This window comes from Aptenodytes patagonicus, chromosome 21 (assembly GCF_965638725.1).
Source record: "Aptenodytes patagonicus chromosome 21, bAptPat1.pri.cur, whole genome shotgun sequence".
Lineage (NCBI taxonomy): Eukaryota > Metazoa > Chordata > Aves > Sphenisciformes > Spheniscidae > Aptenodytes > Aptenodytes patagonicus.
This window is the reverse complement of record NC_134969.1, coordinates 2,566,746-2,584,645: the sequence shown is the minus strand read 5'-3', so window position 1 is coordinate 2,584,645 and position 17,900 is coordinate 2,566,746. Positions and strand designations below refer to the sequence as shown.

Genomic DNA, 17,900 nt, shown 5'->3' with positions numbered 1-17,900 from the left:
GGTATGCAGCTGCAGGGCTGCGGGCTGGGGAGAGGGGCAGGCGGGACCGGGGGGAGCCAGGACTCCTTGGCTGGGCATGGGGACCCCCGCGAAGTCCCAGCCTGGCTCCCTGGATAGGGGGATGCTGGGGAGTCCTGGGCAGAGCTGGGGCGGCATCATGGAGGGCAGGACGCAACCAGCTCCCTCTGCACGAGGGAGCCTGATTTGGCGCTCGGTGACGGGGAAAGGCACAGCTGGGGGCAGGTGGCCTCAGGGGACCCAGGGCTGGCATTGCCCCGGGAGCTGGGCGAGCACTGGGGACAGCTGGCAGCGCCGGCAGCGGCGCGGGGAGAGCTGCAGAGCACCTGCTTCTGCTGACGGCTTGGCCTTGGCCCAGGGCAATTAGCTCCTGGCTTCGCTGCTCGCACACGCTCTGACAAACAAGCGGCTGGGACGCCCCGGCCTCGCTTCAGAGGGCTCCCTCCCTCCTGCCGCCAGGCGTGGGATGGGGACCCCTCCGGGCTGGGGGCTGGGGGCCTGCACTGCCCCAAAGTCAGGGCAAAGCCCCAGCCTGGGTCCCAGCGCTGCTGTGGGGCCACGTCAGTGCTCGCCTGTCCTGACCCCGAGCTCGGAGCGACGCCAGCATTGCTGGGAGCTGGGGCGCGTCCCAGAGCAGCCTCGCGGGAGGAACAGGGACGCTTCCACCCTGTTCTGCCGCAACGCTGCCTGTGCGGGGAGTGGGACGGGTCAGGGACCCGGCTCCTTTTCCCAGCTCTGAAGGCGAGGAAGGAAGAACGGACAAGGACTTCAAGAGAGCTTTGCACCCCTGGGCTCTCTGGCGCTGGCTCGGCAGCCTCGGGATGGTTCACAGCTGAATCCCTCCAGCAGCGTCAGGTCCCTGTGAAGATGGAGGACAGTCCCACAGCAGTGGCAGCAGAGAATAGCCAGCGCCGCTCCCCGAGGAAACAGGGTTTGCCGACGCTCACTGCAGGTGGTGAACCCAGAGCCCGCGCCGGGAGAGGCTGCGTGTGGGGCAGCTTCACCTGAGCACTTTTCCCTACGTGCCTGGTGGCTTTCGCACCTGGTGGCTCTCGGGGCTCCCGGTCCCCACGGCAGCAGCGTGACCTTCACTGCAGCGAGTTTTTCCTTGGAAGAGGGTGGCCGGACGCGGCAGCCCCAGGGAAGGGCAGCAGTCAGCAGCAAACCCCGCAGTAAACCGAGCATGCCAGTTCCCGAGCACCAGCGGCCGGCGCTTGCTCGCACGGGGGTTGTGCTTAGCTCATCACCCCCGAGGAGAAACGGAAACTCAAACCGCTCCTTGGGAGGAAAGCACTGCTTCCTCATCGGCTTTCATCCCCCGGGTCCCTGCAGGTGTGATTACTTCTGCCACCTTCATACATTGTCACCCACAGCACTTGCTGCACAGCCTGGTCGCGCTTGCCGAGCTGCCCGCAGAGGTTCCAGCGTCCCTCCCCAGGGGTGCCGCAGCTCGCTGAGCCTCTCGGGTAACGTGTGTTTCCTTCTGCATCGCCCCACGCCGCTCAGCTTGTCATCACGCTGCCTCGGAAGATCAAACGAAGGCGCGTGTCCTTATATGGAAGATTTGGCTCTTATTAATGCCTGAGGTTTATAGTACCTGTGACAGACAAACGATGTCAGCTCTCTTCAAAATACCTTTCCTGTTCAAGTCAGCTAGGGCATTCCTCTGAAGTCTTATCTCCATTATGAGCTAAATATTAACATGCTCAGCTTCAGTATTAGCTGTCCGTTAAGTTCCCACACTCCTGGATGAGATGAGACTTTGGGCGACCATCGAGACGATACTGGGCCCGTGGAAACCAGCATCCCCGGCTTTCGCTGGAAACTACTCTCCTTTCAGGAGCAGCGTGTCACTCTCATTTTCTGTCCTTTAAGCAATTTATTCCCATTCAAATTTAAACTATTTCAAGCAAGCGCAACTGCTTTGGGTAAAGAGCTTTCCTTCGGAAGAGCCTCGCTTGCTGCCTCTGCCAGCAGCTGGTAAGGCAAGGCAGCTGCCTGCTCCGGCGGCCCGGCTCCCCCTTCCAGGAGCCACACGTCTCTCTCCATCCTTAGGAGCCGATTCCCCGGCTCTGCTCCCTGCCGTAAGCAAAAAGGATGCTTTGCCAACAGAGCTGCTTGGGAGGCAACCCAGCTCTTCTCGCTGCGGCGCGGGGGGCTGGTGGGAAGCACCAGCCCGGCCACGGCACCTTTGCTGTGGCGGGACGCGGCTGCCGGGGACCGACGGCGGCTTGGACCAGAGGACAGAGAGGATCAGGCTGCCGGGGGACCGGAGCCACCGGCCGCACGCCGGGCCCCGGCTCCGGGGGAAGGTACCTCCGACCCAGCCAGCCCGGCTCCCCCGGCCACGCTCCGGCCCTTCCCGGGCAGCAGCCGCCCACGGGTGCCCTCTCGTGGCCGGTCCCACAGGCGGAGCTTTTCACGCGAGGTGCTTTTCCTCTCCCCCCCCCCCCCGCCTTCATCTTTTCGGTGCACGGGAGGTGCTCCTCCGGGGCCCACCCCGGCTCCGCCAACGACCCCTTCGCTCTGCCCGCGCAAGGGGCTGACGCTCAGGAAGGCGCCGGGCTGCACCGCTCGGCTGCTGCGGCATGCCGCTGCCTCCCAGGCACTGCAGGATTGGGAAAATTTAAAAAAAAAATAAGAAAACTGACATTTAGAAAGCCCAGGAGGTGCAGGTCATGCGGCAAAGCTCCCCTGCCTGACTGGAACAACCTGGCCCAGGTTTAGTAGTTTGCACCAGCCAAATGCTGAAGTGGAGTTTTCCTTCCCCAGCAGCAGCTACCCCCCGCCGTTCTCACGCGGGCAGGGCAAGGCAGGCACCCGCACCAGGGCGCTTCTCGCCCCGCGTCCCGCACAGCCGGGAAAGCACTCGCACCAGGCTAAGCAGCCTGCGCCCGGGCACCGGGTTACGTGCAACACGCGGGAGCAGCCAGCCTCTCATTGCAAAACCGTGGCAAACTCGGCACTTCTGAAAGCGCCAGTGAAAGCGCTTTTTTTTCACTGAAGCCAGTGAAAAAACAAGCGGCAGCGCTGGCGCTGTCCCCCGGCTCTGCCAAGCGCTGCACAAAGCTGCGGAGCCTCTCCTGGACAAGGTGCCAACTATGTCAAACTGCTTGACGTCAGACACACAAAGGTCCTCGGTTATAAACCCGCACCCCACTTTTAGCTAAGACCTAAACTCGGCCTCTGGCTGCCAGGATCCTTGCAGCACGTTCAGTTAAACCCGACCTCTGGAGTTCGCTCAAACCTGCCCCAAACTCCTCCCCGCGGGCTCAGCTGGATCCTGGACGCAGAAGCTGCCGGGAGAGGCGGTGCAGCCTTGGTACCCACAGTCGGAGGGCCGCGCTCTGGGGAATTAATCGCTGTACGACATGGGGGTGGAGAGCCCCTTGGCGGGGCAGGCATCCACAGACCTCCAGTCTCACCACTCATGTCACTCGTCCAACCCCTTCTCCAGGCCACCCTTAAGCCCCGTTGGTAGTTTCACTACTTCAGGTGTAATAATTTTTCAGGGATTCAGGATGCTCTTTGCTTGGCAGGTTGAGACTGGGCATTGGATCGCAAAGAAAGCACACGCATTATCTTATAAAGGAAATTTATTTCATTTTATGAAGCTTATATTACATGCATCGACTGAAGCTAGTACAACAGTTAACAGCAGGGCTGGGGTTTGTCCAGATTTCCATTAGTGTTTCTGGAATAAACCAGGCCAAATTAAAGAACCTTTTGCCCTTAGAAGATACAGTCATAATACAAGGAATGTTTTTTTTGTTTTCACTTTAATTACTCCTCCCCTACTCCCTACCCTCGAGCTGCATATAGCCAATGCTCTGGCTTACCAAAAAAGGAGGAAGGAGAGGAAAAATCTAACACACACACACACACTCCCTCCATACACTCCTAATAAACCATTGAGATGGGAGGACTGAATCTAGCTCTATTCAGAGAAAAAAATACAAACAGAATACCAGGAATAAAGCTCTTACAACAAACCAGATGCAGTACCCTTTAATAATTTTACTAGATAAAACGTTTTACACATTGTTCAGTAAGATGCTACAAATTCCTTTTGATTAGTTCTCTTTCAGTTTTATGCGTCTGAACAAGCAGCTGAATACACGGAAATACCGATTTCTAAAAATAAAAATAAAAATATTGCATTCTTGTCAGTGTCTGTTGGATATTCTCTCATACCCACCAGAGGAAGGTGTATAGTGCACCGGAGATTGCAGCCTACTATAGGCTTAATATCAAGTACAGATACACAGAAGCAGATGTATTCATCAGACCAGGTTGGTATGGCAAACGTCAAGCTGGTACGTGTTCGTTTCCACGCAGAGAGACGACTTGCTACAACGTCCCCGTTCAGTCCCCCGTCACTTGTGTGGCTTGCCCGTCTGAGGTTTGGTTGGTAGACTGAATGAACATGGGCTGGGTGATGTCCTGGCCCGCAGGCATGGTCACTTGCTGGATCTGATAAAGTTGCTGGCAGAGACAGAAGAAGGGGAAAGAAACGACCGTCAGTTCTCATCACGCTCAGCACCAGCTCCCTCTAAGCACAACGCCGTGCATTAACCCTACGCGTTTAGTGCTGGTATTAACAGCAACTCTCAGGTCCAAATAAAATCTGTCCCAAAAGCAGAGCCCGAATTGCCGCTAGACATTTGTTGCTAAATCGTAACCAAGTAATTCTGTGAATTTCTGATGCCCATACTGAGCTCAGGCTACCTACGCAACAGCCAACAGCTAGATGTTAAGACCTTTATTCCTAAACTGGTTAGAGCTAAAACAGATCCCACCCAGAGTGCAAGGGGCTGGATTAATTTGGAGCGAGCGCAGCAGAACACAAAGAATCCACCTGAATTAAAAGCAGCACAACATCCACTCATCCTGCTCCTGGTTAAGGTTTGGTAGCCCTAGCAGCGTTTTATCGGGAGGAGCAGATTTGCTAGAACATGCAGACTTTAAGACGGTCTTTCTAGCCCTTGACTTCAAAGGGATGTAGCACCACCAAAGTCCAAGCCCTTACCTGTCCGTCCGTGAACTGGCTGAACTGCTGCTGTCCCTGCTGGACTTCTGTCTGCGTTATCTACAAGGGTAAGGGGAGGATGATCACCGACAGCACTCTGGAGAGGGTCAGAACCCCACTAACAATATTCTGCTGCTGCCTTTCAAGAGCTTTTAGACACTCTCAAACTCCGTTACCCCACCATGTGGTAAGACACGGCTTACGCCGCCAGCCCGCAGTCATGCTGGTGCTAACCGCAAGTCAAGAACAAAGGACATGGGATTCAGCCGTTCCAAACCAAAAACACAAGCATGTCCTCCCTGACTTTCGTGAGGAGAATGCGGCCTCCAGGATCACAGAAAAGCAGCAGCCTTCCTATCCTCTGAAGGCAGAGAAGAATCCCTTAGCGACCAGTCTCAACAAGAACATGAGACAACCTGCTGGCAGCAACGCTGGTCTTGATGTTTTCACCTCTGCAACAGCTTTCCTGAGAGGTTGCACGGCTGCTCCTCCCTCACCCAGCCAGAAGGAGAAGTAAAGAGAAGGCTGATGAACTGAAGTTTTACCTGCAGTCAGCTCAGAAGCAGCATGAGCTTTATACAGTGAGACACACACACACACATATATGCATGCACCTTTCACGTATAGGTAAAGGAGGCTTCCGCTACGCTCCTTGCTTTATTATTCTGATGAAAGTAACAGGAAGAAAAGAAATGCAGGAATCCTAGCCCAAGAGTTGGTAAATTCAACTGGAATTTGCAGTTTCAGGAGCTAGGGAACAACACTTTACCGGTTCATGTCAGCCCTGCTGTTACAGTGCATACCTGCTGTGCATTGGTTGCAAGCGTCTGGATCTGCCCCTGGACTACCTGGGTGCCTGACACAGGTTGGGCTAAGCGGATATACTGCAGCTGGCCAGCATTCAACTGAACCTGGAGACAAGCGGAGGGGGCAGGGAAAGAAAATTAAACAGATAACTGTGTAACCTGAAACACACAAACTTGCCTTCTTGTTTCCACAACACAAGCCAGAGTAATAGATGACACCGGGAAGCTTCAGTTGATTACCGGTTGAGATGAGTAACTATCACAGACCCTGCCAAAGCAAGAGCGAGTCCACAGAACTCCTGCAGGTTCTTGAAGTAAAACCCCGAGGAAGCACAACATTACTTCTTTCTCCAGAACGGGAGTGGTCAGTTAGTAGCTCAAGCATATTAATTGCTAAATTTCAGAGAGCTTTGAGAACACTTATTTTTCTTTCTGGTTACGAGAATCGAGTTACTACTTTGATGTATCATTTCACATGAAGAAAATTGTTATGAGCTAGCTGCACATAATGACACTCCTATTATATCCTGCCAAAAAATATAAAAGAATATATGGGAAATTTTCACATAAAGACAGCAGAGATGACAAAACCCAGGAATACTGCAAGGTAACATTTGGAAGCTTTTAATGCAACTCTCTGCCAATATGTGTCAATTCCCACCTGGCAAAGGCCGATACTTTCTGTGTCAATACTTCGTGTATAACATTCAAACACAAATTTATTTCCTACAACCCTGATCTTGCAAGGTTAGATGCTTGGGGGTGTGGGATACGAAGACAACGTCATCATCGTAACCTACGATATAAACAGCTAATACACATCTGAGAGACACTAAAAGGGCACGGTATGATTGATACTACTGTTGAATTTTTCATTTTCTATTATTTAACTTTAGAACATTTAGATTCACAGTCTTAAGGTTAATTATATACAAAAAAAATGTTTTGAGTTTTCTTCTTTTTGAGAAGGGGAAAGAAGGACACACGAAATACTTTAAAAACTGCTCACTGACAAAGGTTCAAGTGCCTAGAACATGGTCTTGGCATTTACACAAGTGCCGCTGACTTCACCAGCTGTATCTAAAAGCTCCAGTATTATTTCAAGAGCAAATAAACTCCACAAGAGCATAAACATTTCAATAAAGAATTTGTTCCTGCACTGAGATCTGCCGGCAGATCATGTTTTCCACACTGGAGGCTTCCTGCTTTGATTTTAACTACACTACTAACTGAATGGGTGAAAGCAATTAAGAAAGAGCGTTCTTCCAGAAATGAGAGTAAGCTCCAAAGAACCTGGCCTGTGAGGCCTAGCTAAGACACAGATTAAATTTAACACAAAATTAATGCAGACAAACAAATAATTACCATTTAATTGATGTATACACTTCCTTCCAGTTTTTCAGTTTATAAAAAATAAAAGTCACCTTTCCACAGGCAACCCGTGGTCCTAGAATATTAACAGTAAATCGGAGTAGAGAAGTGTACACAGCATCAGGAGCACGTGGAAAAGCAGCAGAGAACGTTAGCAAGATTCTCTCAACACTCCTGCAATCGCCAGAGGCACTACCAGTTTTATAAGAGTGTTTCAAACTGTCGTATTTGTGTTATGAAAGATTCTCTGCTGAACCCTAACAGATACCAGAGTGAAAAAGAACTATCAGAAAACAGCACTAACTATATCAAGAGAGAAGGAAAACTCAACGGAAAAATAATAAAAGCACAGCAGAAAGAGAGCAGAACAGACAGCAGCACTGAAGAGACCAAGGACTGTAAGTTCTGTGACACCAAACAAAAAGGGCTTTCCAGGTTAGGGCACTAAAAAGCTCTTGCAGCGAGTGCATGGCTCCATGTTCTATTTTACTTCACTTGCTGAAAGTGAGCGAGTTCCTTCAGCACGAACTGTGATTCTTCAACACACTGTGATTAAGAAGAATCCTCTTAATTACAGTCAAAACAGGATCTCTTCTAGATACAGAAGTGCGAATTGTGACTATTTCATTAAAACACTGCTCCTAGGTTGCTCTGTTTTGCAGTCTTACACTTGTTAGAGACCCAACTGCTCCCAAAGACAAAAGATACCACACTCTGGCACTTGGCAGTTTCTGTCTTACATCTGCAGCATAAGAAGCTGCTGAGGACCAGTCACAGCCACCTGTTCTTAGACGCTCCCAGGCAAGAGGAAGGTAGAAGCACATGCTCGGCCAAAACCAGACACTAATTAAAAAGCCTCCAGTCTCACACTCCTAGAACACAGGACCACTTGCAACAGGATCCACCTAGGTGGAGAACAGTACTTTCTGCAGAAGGTTATGGCCCCCTCACAGCTACTTTATAAAGAATTCTTTCTCCTAGCAGATCTCTGAGCCCTCTTCTTGTAGGAAGTTACAGCATTCACTGGAGACAATTGGAAAACAAGTCTGAACTGTTCTTTTATTGCTGAACCAAAGGAGGATGCTGCAACTTTCAGTACTGTTGTAATGGATTCACTGAGGCTGGAGGCGGAGATCTCCTTCCAAAATGCTTTGAAGAACAAGTATGTTGGAGAGACTTTTGTAAGGAAAGGAAGGGGAAAAAAAAAAGAGAATGTAAAAGAAAGGTAGTGGAGAATGCAGAGAAGAAAAAAGGTTGCTTGTAGTAAAACACCGTATTTGACAAGCAATTCACTTCCTTTCTGACCAACACCTTAAGCCAAGCAGTAAGAATCAGCTGAAGACTTAAGAGATGAAAAGAATTGGGAAGTGAACTGGAAAAATCTGGCAACACCCACAATCCAAACCTTTTTCAAGATGCTATGTCAAAGCACGAACATTTGCCAGACGTATAGAGGGAAGCTTAGCAAATCTTGAAAAGCAAAACTTGTGTGAAAGATCAGTTTTGCCACAGCTGTGGGGACACTTAATAACAGAAATCAAAGATGAAGTGAAATGCTTGTCTTCGTCACTTGGTCTGACCTCTGGGTTGCTGGTTAAGTACACAGAACTGGACAGATTTTTTTTTTTTCTTCTTTAAGAGGTGTGAAATTTTCCAGATGGGAACCAAAAGACCCAGCGTTGTTGTGATTGTAAGTTACTGGGGGGGGGGGGGGAAGGTGACATTTTTTTGACCCACGTGTTTACCTAGGACACATGCCAGAATGTTACTGCTGATGCTGGGTACTCAAAATCCCATTCTTAAGGCCACAGCAGGTCTACATTGATGTGAAAGCGAGGAGGTACCTTCTGGTTCCGCAAAGCCATTCCTCCAACCAGCTCAAAGTATTTTGTAGAAATATTTCTTATAACGTAAAAGTTTATTAATAACTCATAGATGGCACCCTTCCCACTCAGTCTGCCAGGTCATGACTTCAGATTGCAGAGGCAGAACCAAGTAAAGGCAAAAGAAGTTACATTATGCTTTATTGAAACCATGCTGTAGTAAAGAACTAAGGTTTGTCCAGGAAATGCTTTATTTATTGCTTCCTAATCGTAACTATTTCACTCAGGGGAAAGTGTTAGGGGTGGGCAATGAGCAATCTAACACTAGATGGGTTAGATTTATTTCCTCCTTCGTGTCACACCTGGTTAGTTTTCCTCTCTAAGTGCAGGAAACACACCACTCAACCCAAACTTCCTCTTACAGTTAAAAAAGCATACATATACAGCCTCATGCCAGAACACCAGCGGACAGTTTGCTCACAAGACTCTTACACATTTCTACTGGTAAAGTCTTACCGGTATTTGCTGGATTTCTCCTGTATTGGTGATGATCTGCTGCATGACTTGCATGGTCTGCCCAGTTCCACTCTGAGCCTGCTGGGTCTGTCCTTGCGGCTGGGCCTGCACTATCTGTACCTGCTGGCCTTCTCCAACCTGCATCGTCACGGGGGTGCTCTGCGTTCAAAACAGGGATAAGGACCGAGCAAGGACTGAACACAGGTGAAACAGCCACAAGATAGTAATTGACAGACTGCTTCCTAGGCCCGCTGTTACTTGTTGATGCTTAAATCACCATGAAGGGAACCCAGGACCTCGACGACCCTTGTTACTAAGGTATCTGAACACCTGGTCACAACCAGAAAACACATTTCTATATTGCCATTGCCTGTTCTGAGCAGTGAGAACAGGATACTACAATACATTACACACGGGCGAGTTGAGGGTTTCACTGGCTCCACTGAACTGCAAAGCCCCTGAACGCTGCTCACCGCTCACCTGCCCTTGCTGAGGCTGGGCGATGATGATCTGTCCTGGCTGGATAGTAGTTGTAGACGTGGTGGTCTGTTGTCCTTGCTGCTGCCCCTGAACCTGCACTGCAGCAGGCTGCTGAGCAAGTGTGAAATAATACTGTACAGGCTCAGCTGGGGTCACAGCCTGACGCACCTCTTCCTGCAGCACAGGTAAAAGACAGGTAAACGGGGAGGGAACAGATCAGCATCCAAACACCCCGAGCACAGCTGAAACATCCCCCCCCATAAGCATGCTCCATGGGAAAGTATCTTTAATACCTTGTTCATAACAGTTTAACTAAGTAAATCTGAAGCGATAAATCAAAACGGGTTTCCTCATTTATTCAGCTATATGGAAATCAAAAACATTTCCAATACCCTGTGTATAATAATGTAGTCACCGATCTTATTATGAGAAGCAAATGAGTAAAATTACCATAGCTGAAATCCACGCAACTCCTCATCAGTAAATTCCATCACTGCCTGTTATCTTAACACAGAATGAATTGCAAATGCACCAGGAAGACTTACAAAGCCTCATCTGTCAACAAAACCCTCTTAGCCTACGTGCCCAACACAAATCTCAATCTAGCTCCAATGTTAAACCCCTGGGAATAAAAGTCACAGACTTGATGTATATTGTTGTGCCTTTATTTATTTATTTAATTCCAGTTTTTCCAGAATTATAACAATTTCATCTGGTACCGTGGCTTAACAGCCTGATTCTGCTGGTAGCAGGAATATCTCAACAGTGTGAAGAAACAAAAGGCTCTGCTCTAGCTCACTGTCAGAAGCACAGGCTGTAATACTGCTGTTTTGTTTTATCTAAGCATGTCTTTAGGAGAGAAAAGCCCCTTATGATTAATGATATTTTAGGCAAAGAACTAGATTTTCAGAGATTACGTTAAGTGGCAAGCCGTTAACACTCAAGAATCAAAATTCTTAAGCTCCCCAGAGGAGCAGTTGGATCTTGCACCTTACGGAAGATGCAGCTCACCAGATGTTCACTCCATGGCAGAAGGCGTAAACAATCCTCTCCCAGCCACCTCGAGTTCACAGCTGAGAGTGTAGGATGTTTACACGTGCTACAACATGGTAGATTCTCACTTACACAAGTCTGCTTGACTCCCCTGCATTAAATGAGGCTTGCTCATGGGCTACCTTCAGTGCATCCAACTGAACAGGAGAAGAAAAATTCACATTAAACAAGATCAATGTATGTTGTCTAGATGGGCATCAGGCTGGAGTAAGAGAGCCCTTTTGCTCAGATGCTAGCCTCACAGAGGGACAGCAACTAAAGACGAGACTTACTATTGGGAGGTTTCTCAGTAACCCACCAGAAAATCACCCCGCAAAGATTAAGCTGTTCACAGTTGGCTGTGATCAAGAAGCGACTTCCAAGCCTGGCTCTCAGAGCAAACATTAGCACTATCCCACAGTGCTGCAAACCGCTGCAATCAAATACCTACAATACTTCCTACACATGGTAGTTCACTGATTATTCCTACTCAGTTCATCAAATCCTTTGGAGGAGGGATTAATAACAAATTTAAAATATATATTCAACAGGACACAGAATCACAGAACCACACACATAGAAGAGCTGTGGCTGTTTCTGTAAAGCCCAGTCCTTAGATATGTTATTTCTAGAGCACTCCAATCCTCAATTCCTAGCCGAATCCTGAAACAATTAAGGCAACTGAGTACTTCTGTAAGTATCTATTCCAGGTTAAGTTGCATTTGCTACAGGCAAAAATGGCTTTAAATCCAAATGTGCTTGAACTAGGTTATATCACATCGTTTGCCATCTTTTATTTTCAAGCCATAGCTTTAGTTACCAGAGCAACATAACAGTCATGGTTTCATTCCCAGCTCTTCCACGTAACCAACACTAACTTGTCAAACAGTCTTTTCCGTGGTGGAGATAAAATACAGATTGTACCCCCAGCCAAAAAGTGCAGGCTGTCAGCCTACAGGCAGCCACTTTTCAACACTGTTGAATCAAAGGAGTGTTTTCCACTGCAAAGTCCTAACCTACATTCTTATCGGGCAGCTATTTCTCCATTAAACTTCTCTTGCCATAAGAAGTATTTCTAGTGATTCAGCAGTGTTCACAGGCAGTGGATATATCGGTGAGAGACAGATCTCTAAAGCCTACTTCAAACCAAAACCGACAGGGTTTCACTGCTGATGCTGTGCAATCCAAAAGACACAGCTCTGGTGTGATGCATCAAGACACATTAACCTAGCAACCCATATGCATCTAACACACTATTAAAATGCTTCAGGCATTCATTTGATTATAGAACTTGAATGTTCTGTAATCAAAACATTCTGATGTGAATCAAAAGGCTCCAGCAAGGAAAAGATATGGGCGATGTTCTCCCTCCCAAACATGGAGTGTCTAAAAATAGCACCACAAAGTAGAATAACTGAATGAGGCACCTAAAAGAAAAATAACTGAACTTGTAAATGCCAGAATTAACCTGCGTTACTTCAGGCTGCAGCCAACTCGTTTCAGCTTATCAAGCTGAACAAACCGAAATGTCGGTTTTCCTTCCCACAGTTAAGCAAAGCATCGAGAGCGGCTGTGCAGGCTGCTGCTCTGGCTTTTTATTTAATACTGAACTAATGATCTTTGGATAAATCATCTCTGCTGCACTGCTGCAGGGATAAAGCAGGGAACTCAGTGAAGGAATGGAAGGAGCTGTGCCACGCTCCCACAAGTGACGCTCACCATGTGTACAGAACACAGAGTTCCCAGCACACCTGTAACGAAGCCCTGGGATGCTGCTAATTTTAACCATAGCTGACTGCAGCAGTAGGATGGACTCTCCTGCATATATTGTGACAAGGAAAGGTATTTTCCTCATTTACTAGAAAGTCACGCTGCTTCTGGAAATCAGAATGCGAGGTTAAACTCAACTCAGGACATCATCAGAAAGGATGAAGCGTGTATTTCCTCCCTTTGGCCATCACTTCAGTAGCACCACGAGGACTTGAAGACAAAAAGTCAAGTCCAAAAAGACAATGGAACCGCTGGTCTCTACACTCAAAGCAGGTATCTTTTTGCATGTTACCCAGATTTATACTGGAATACAAAAAAAAAAGTCAAAGAAAAACTTCCAAGTAAAACACCTGCCAGAAGGATGTTTTGAAGTATGCCAGCCTCTCCAGCAGCACTCACTAGAGAAGCTGTTTTAAGGACCACCTTGGATTTTTTCAAAGGCTAACACACTGCAAACCTTCAAAAGTATCAGAAAACCAGTTGAAGGAATAGCTATAAGTTGTTATAAACTACTGAAATTTACTGTTCAGAGAAGAAATTGCTCCAGTTGAGTCATGGGCAACGATTCCAGGAGTTGCTGAACAAGGTGCAGCACTGTCCGAGTGGAGCTGTTCCCTAGCAGAGGTGTACTGATGGTAGCCCAGCCATTTTACCTACCAGGCAACTCGTAACAAAGAGAGATAAGCAATTACTGAACTGGTGAACTTTTAGCAGCAAAACACCTTTTAGGTGAAGGAGATAAATTAGTCTACCAGGAGCTGGATCTGTTTCTTCGTGCATTTGAAGCTGCAAGACTGAGCTTCAACCCCACCTCACTGCATTTTCAGCACCGTCTCAAACATGGAGGGAAACAAGTGCTTTGTAAAACACAAGCCTGTTAAGTTTCAAAGATCTTGTGCTCAGATGACCGCAGCAGCCTGCTGCTGTAAACATCCGACTGAAAGCTCCTTCTAACACCTTACAGCTTCCAGTCAAGGATGTTTACAGTAGCAATGACTGCCCCAAAGGATGCAGGGGGTGGTACTTCTAAGCAAAGAAGCCTGTTTCTCCCTTTACAAGTCAAAGGATGCAGACTCAGCACACTTTTTAAAGTTAAATTTTTAATGTGGGTGACATTTGGTATCAGACCTATTTAGTCATGTATTTGTCACTTAGGTAAATCCCCAAGTCAGACTTCTGTAAGTCTCCACTCAAGCTCTATTTCCATTAAAAAAAATTAAGAACCTGAAAACTACTGTAAATAAACATGAGAGAGAGAGGGGCACAAACCTCATGTTTAAATCTGATTCTGTATTGCTTTATCAACTCTCTCTTAATTAGCGACTGAAATCACACCAAGGAAAGGACAGACAATAAGGCAATCATTTTTATGTCTCACCTGCCGCTTTGGAGGCTTCAGTTCATCTCTTGGAACAATATCAATAAGAAAGTCAAACTGATCAAACTTTGTAATTGCCATGGCAATGTCATTCCTCTACAACAACAAAAAGAGAAAACCATTCTTCAGCTTTAGAAGTCTGTTTTGTCACCGGATAAATAAAGTTAGAGCTTTTTAATCGAGTCAAGGGAGAGTATCTTCTCCAGATCCCAAGCGGTCAAGCCAGGTGGCGAGAACTGTTTCAGTACCAACAACAACGTCTCGTGCTGAGTGACGCCTCCAAGATGCGCAGTAAGAAGGTGCTTATCAAACTCGGGCTTTTACAGTCATCTACTCACCAACCAGGCCTAATCAGGCTCTCCACAATGGTACCGCTGTAATTCACTACAGAGGGCTCATGACAATCACCATAAGCCTTTTAGCACATTTAAAAAAAAAAAAAAAAAGGAATTCTTCTTCTAAAAAAAAAAACCAACCAACCATTAAAAATCCTAAAGATATCTGAAAAGAAGCTTTGCAGAAAGACCAGGATGACTGCTCCATGTATTAGTAGCAACATATGCGGAATCTGCGAGTTGGGGATGGGATTAAAAAAAAAAAAAGGAAAAAGAAAAAGTAAAGTATCACAGGATCTTATTTAGGGCAGGGGAATCCCAAGAGATGTTGAGAGAACAAGCTTCAGCATGTGGAAGGGCAAAATGGTTAAAAGAAAGCATGAAGATTAAAACATATACTCAGCAAACTGGCCAAACATGTGTCAGAAAAAGGATGTGCAAGAGCCAACGAGCTTCTATGAAAAACTGGCAAGGTAAGTATCTTCTCAGAACAGCTTATAACTTTACTTTTATACCTTGCCTGAAAAAGAAATCCAAAGAACAGCATTAGGCCAAAGCATTAAAGACCTGAATAAAGAATTACCCAGCAGTAAGTCATCACTTAAGCAAATACATTTAAGATCTGAAACAACCCGAAGATAAACAAAGTTGAATTTCTTAAAGAAAATAAAATGTACTCTGTCGTTTTAAAATTCTTGCAAGCCATCTTAAAAAGTAGGGCTAATTCAAGAAGCTATTAAAAGTCTCATTCTCATTAGCTGAAGATAAATTTGTAAAACATACATATGAACAAGATTTGAGACAAAGATGCCTACGCTGCCTAACGAGTAGGTAAAATTTAAAAGACTATCAATCCTCTCATTTCAGGCTAGTTGACATTTCTAAACCTTATGCTGTCTTAGCATTTAATTGCCAAACAATGATCACGTAGAAAGCACAAGAGAGACATTTCTTTTGTTCTGCAGGCAGCGTGTATTATAAAAGTATCTTCACCAGGAAGAAAACCTTTACTGAACAGATGTATCTCATATTTCATTCTCCATGCTGAGGATTGGGTTCAATCCAATTTCCTCAGGAATAGACTTCCATAACTCAGACCTCTCCACTCAAAATTTTCTTCCCAAATACTTGATAAGCAGAGACTGCATTTCTCCAGCTGCACTGTCCATGCAGAGAGCAGCTGCTCCAGGATGGCAGCTGCTGTGGAATGCAAGGCAGTCAGAAATAAAACCTGAGTCAATTCAAGGTCTTATACATTAGGATCAGGATTTAAGTATGATTCTCAAATAAACGGATCCATCCAAGCTTGAAAACTGTTAACAGGACATGCCTGAGTCAGCACTTGTGCTTATGAAGCATCTTGTTCATGGTATGTACATCAAATACATCCTTCCCACGGTAACTGCATTAAAACCTGGGTTAAGCAAGTAGCATTAGCCCAACTTAGTGGCGACTGAGTGGCTGGATGCCCATTCAATAGAACAGCTTTGGACTGAAATCAGACATGTCTCCTTGCCAGTACAGCAATCTCTGCACCAGGGTACAGGAGAGCTGACACGGTCCTAAATATCACAATCTCTCACCTCTGATCTGAGGGCCCGAACTGATGGTTATCATAGTTTCAAGTAGTTCTGGTCAAGACTAAAAGTGAATGCCAATTCCCCCCCCCCCCCCCAAAAAAAAAGACCCTAAAGAGTTACAGTTTACTCTTGAATCACTAAAAAATTACTATTATCGAGGGCCTCTCAATCCAGAAGAAACAGTCATCTGTTCTGGAGGAGGGTATTTTTGTTTTCATCTCTACACATTTATTGACACAAACTAACATCTACAAGCTTACATTAGAACTACTACTGAAAAACAAATCAGCTAGAAGTTCAACAGCTACAGCTATCCTGAGTCATTATAGCAGGTCACAATTAGCTGCAGCTTTAGTTTTGGGTTTTTTTTTTTGCTGTTTGTGTTTTTTTTTTTTTAAACAAATTAAGAAAAAAGCATTTCAGTTGCACAGTTATACTGCGCACTGTGCTTTGTACACAGGTTTGTAGCGATAACCACAGGTACTAAAGTTACTGTCTACAAAACATGCCTCATATTATGGAAACAAAGAGTTGGAAACAGCTTACGAAGCAGCTGAAGGCTAGGTAGGAGCAGCTCCGTTACCTGCAGAGTCCTGCGCTTGTTATCTTCTGTGTGTATCCATGCTCGCAAAGTCAATTCTGTTATGAATATCTGAGCTGCCTTGGCGAACAACACGGGAGCTTCTGCACTAATCATCTGCAATTAAATTTACAATTTTTATTTTTTTTTTTTTTTTTAAAGTTTACCATTAGTATTCTATTACTGCAGAGTGGTAGTCAGAGTAACTTTATCAGGCTAGTCAAATCTGAATGGTTGCATTGTTTAACAGTGAAGTTGGGGGAATTTCCACAACAGAATATCTATGGGTCTGACAGTCCAAAGAGGTACCAGCCTCAAGTTAAACTCAGTGTTAAGAGTGCTGGGCATCTAAAATTTGTCTCGAAAGTCTGTTTCCTCCATGACCAGTCAGATGTCCGCTCCATATTGTGCTGGATTATGGTGGGCCAGCAAATGGCATCCGTGCACATTCACCTAGAGGGTATCAACCGGCAGCTTCTCCTGGCAGTGCCTTGGCACGTGCATAAACGATTTGGAAACTGAAGAGGACACGTTGAGGGCTCACTTTAAAACCTAGCCCTTACTTTACAGTTATAACATTTATATAATTTGAAGTGAATGCTGAAATTGCAAAGGAGGTTTGGAGGCCTGAGTAAAGACTCTGCCTCACCAAATTCCTTTTCCTTAAAAAGTACGTAGCTCAAGTTTTACTCAAATTAAGCAGTTTCATTACTAGCTGTCTTGGCATTAATGCTTACTCCCTAGTACAGTCTTCTTGTTAAATAATGTTCCAGGCAGGCCAGAGACTTCCCCCTGCCCTACCCTAAAATCTCATCCCTTCATCATCAAAAATTTGGCACTCATCTGGTTCAGACACTGAACTGGGACCTCAGAGGCCTGGGTTCATTCCCCTTCCAGGCTGAATGAATAGCTCCCTTGTATAGGAAGACAACACACACCTTTTTCAGGATCTCATTTGAATGTTAAAGGTTGTCCTAACACAAGGATGGTGTCACATTGAGAAAAACAGGAAGAAAGTGCAAACCATTCTCTTTTCTCTTAGGAGTTAAGTGTCCGACAGTTTTCCAACTTAAAAAACAGGGAGGACTGGAGCAGCACAAGAGTCAAACCCTGCAGGTGATTCCTTTCTCCTTCCTTTTATGTCAGCAAGTTTTCATCAGTCAATTCATGTGTTATCGTCAT

At 46.3% G+C, this 17,900-nt stretch overlaps 1 protein-coding gene across 10 annotated transcripts in view; it reads right to left on the bottom strand.

Moving 5' to 3' along the window:
• Window positions 1-3,596: 3,596 nt before the first annotated feature.
• Window positions 3,597-17,900, bottom strand: part of NFYC (nuclear transcription factor Y subunit gamma) — a 37,605-nt gene continuing 23,301 nt past the window's right edge. For 8 of the 10 annotated variants that reach the window (XM_076357521.1, XM_076357516.1, XM_076357522.1 and 5 more), the window contains 7 exons: window positions 16,722-16,835; window positions 14,224-14,319; window positions 10,044-10,217; window positions 9,564-9,722; window positions 5,851-5,958; window positions 5,048-5,107; window positions 3,597-4,503 (listed from right to left, as the gene is read on the bottom strand). In XM_076357521.1, the coding sequence (XP_076213636.1) occupies window positions 4,384-4,503; window positions 5,048-5,107; window positions 5,851-5,958; window positions 9,564-9,722; window positions 10,044-10,217; window positions 14,224-14,319; window positions 16,722-16,835 (831 nt within the window). In that variant the 3' untranslated portion in view covers window positions 3,597-4,383. The remainder of the gene's footprint in view (window positions 4,504-5,047; window positions 5,108-5,850; window positions 5,959-9,563; window positions 9,723-10,043; window positions 10,218-14,223; window positions 14,320-16,721; window positions 16,836-17,900) is intronic. The other 2 variants (XM_076357525.1, XM_076357526.1) reach the window with 2 other exon arrangements.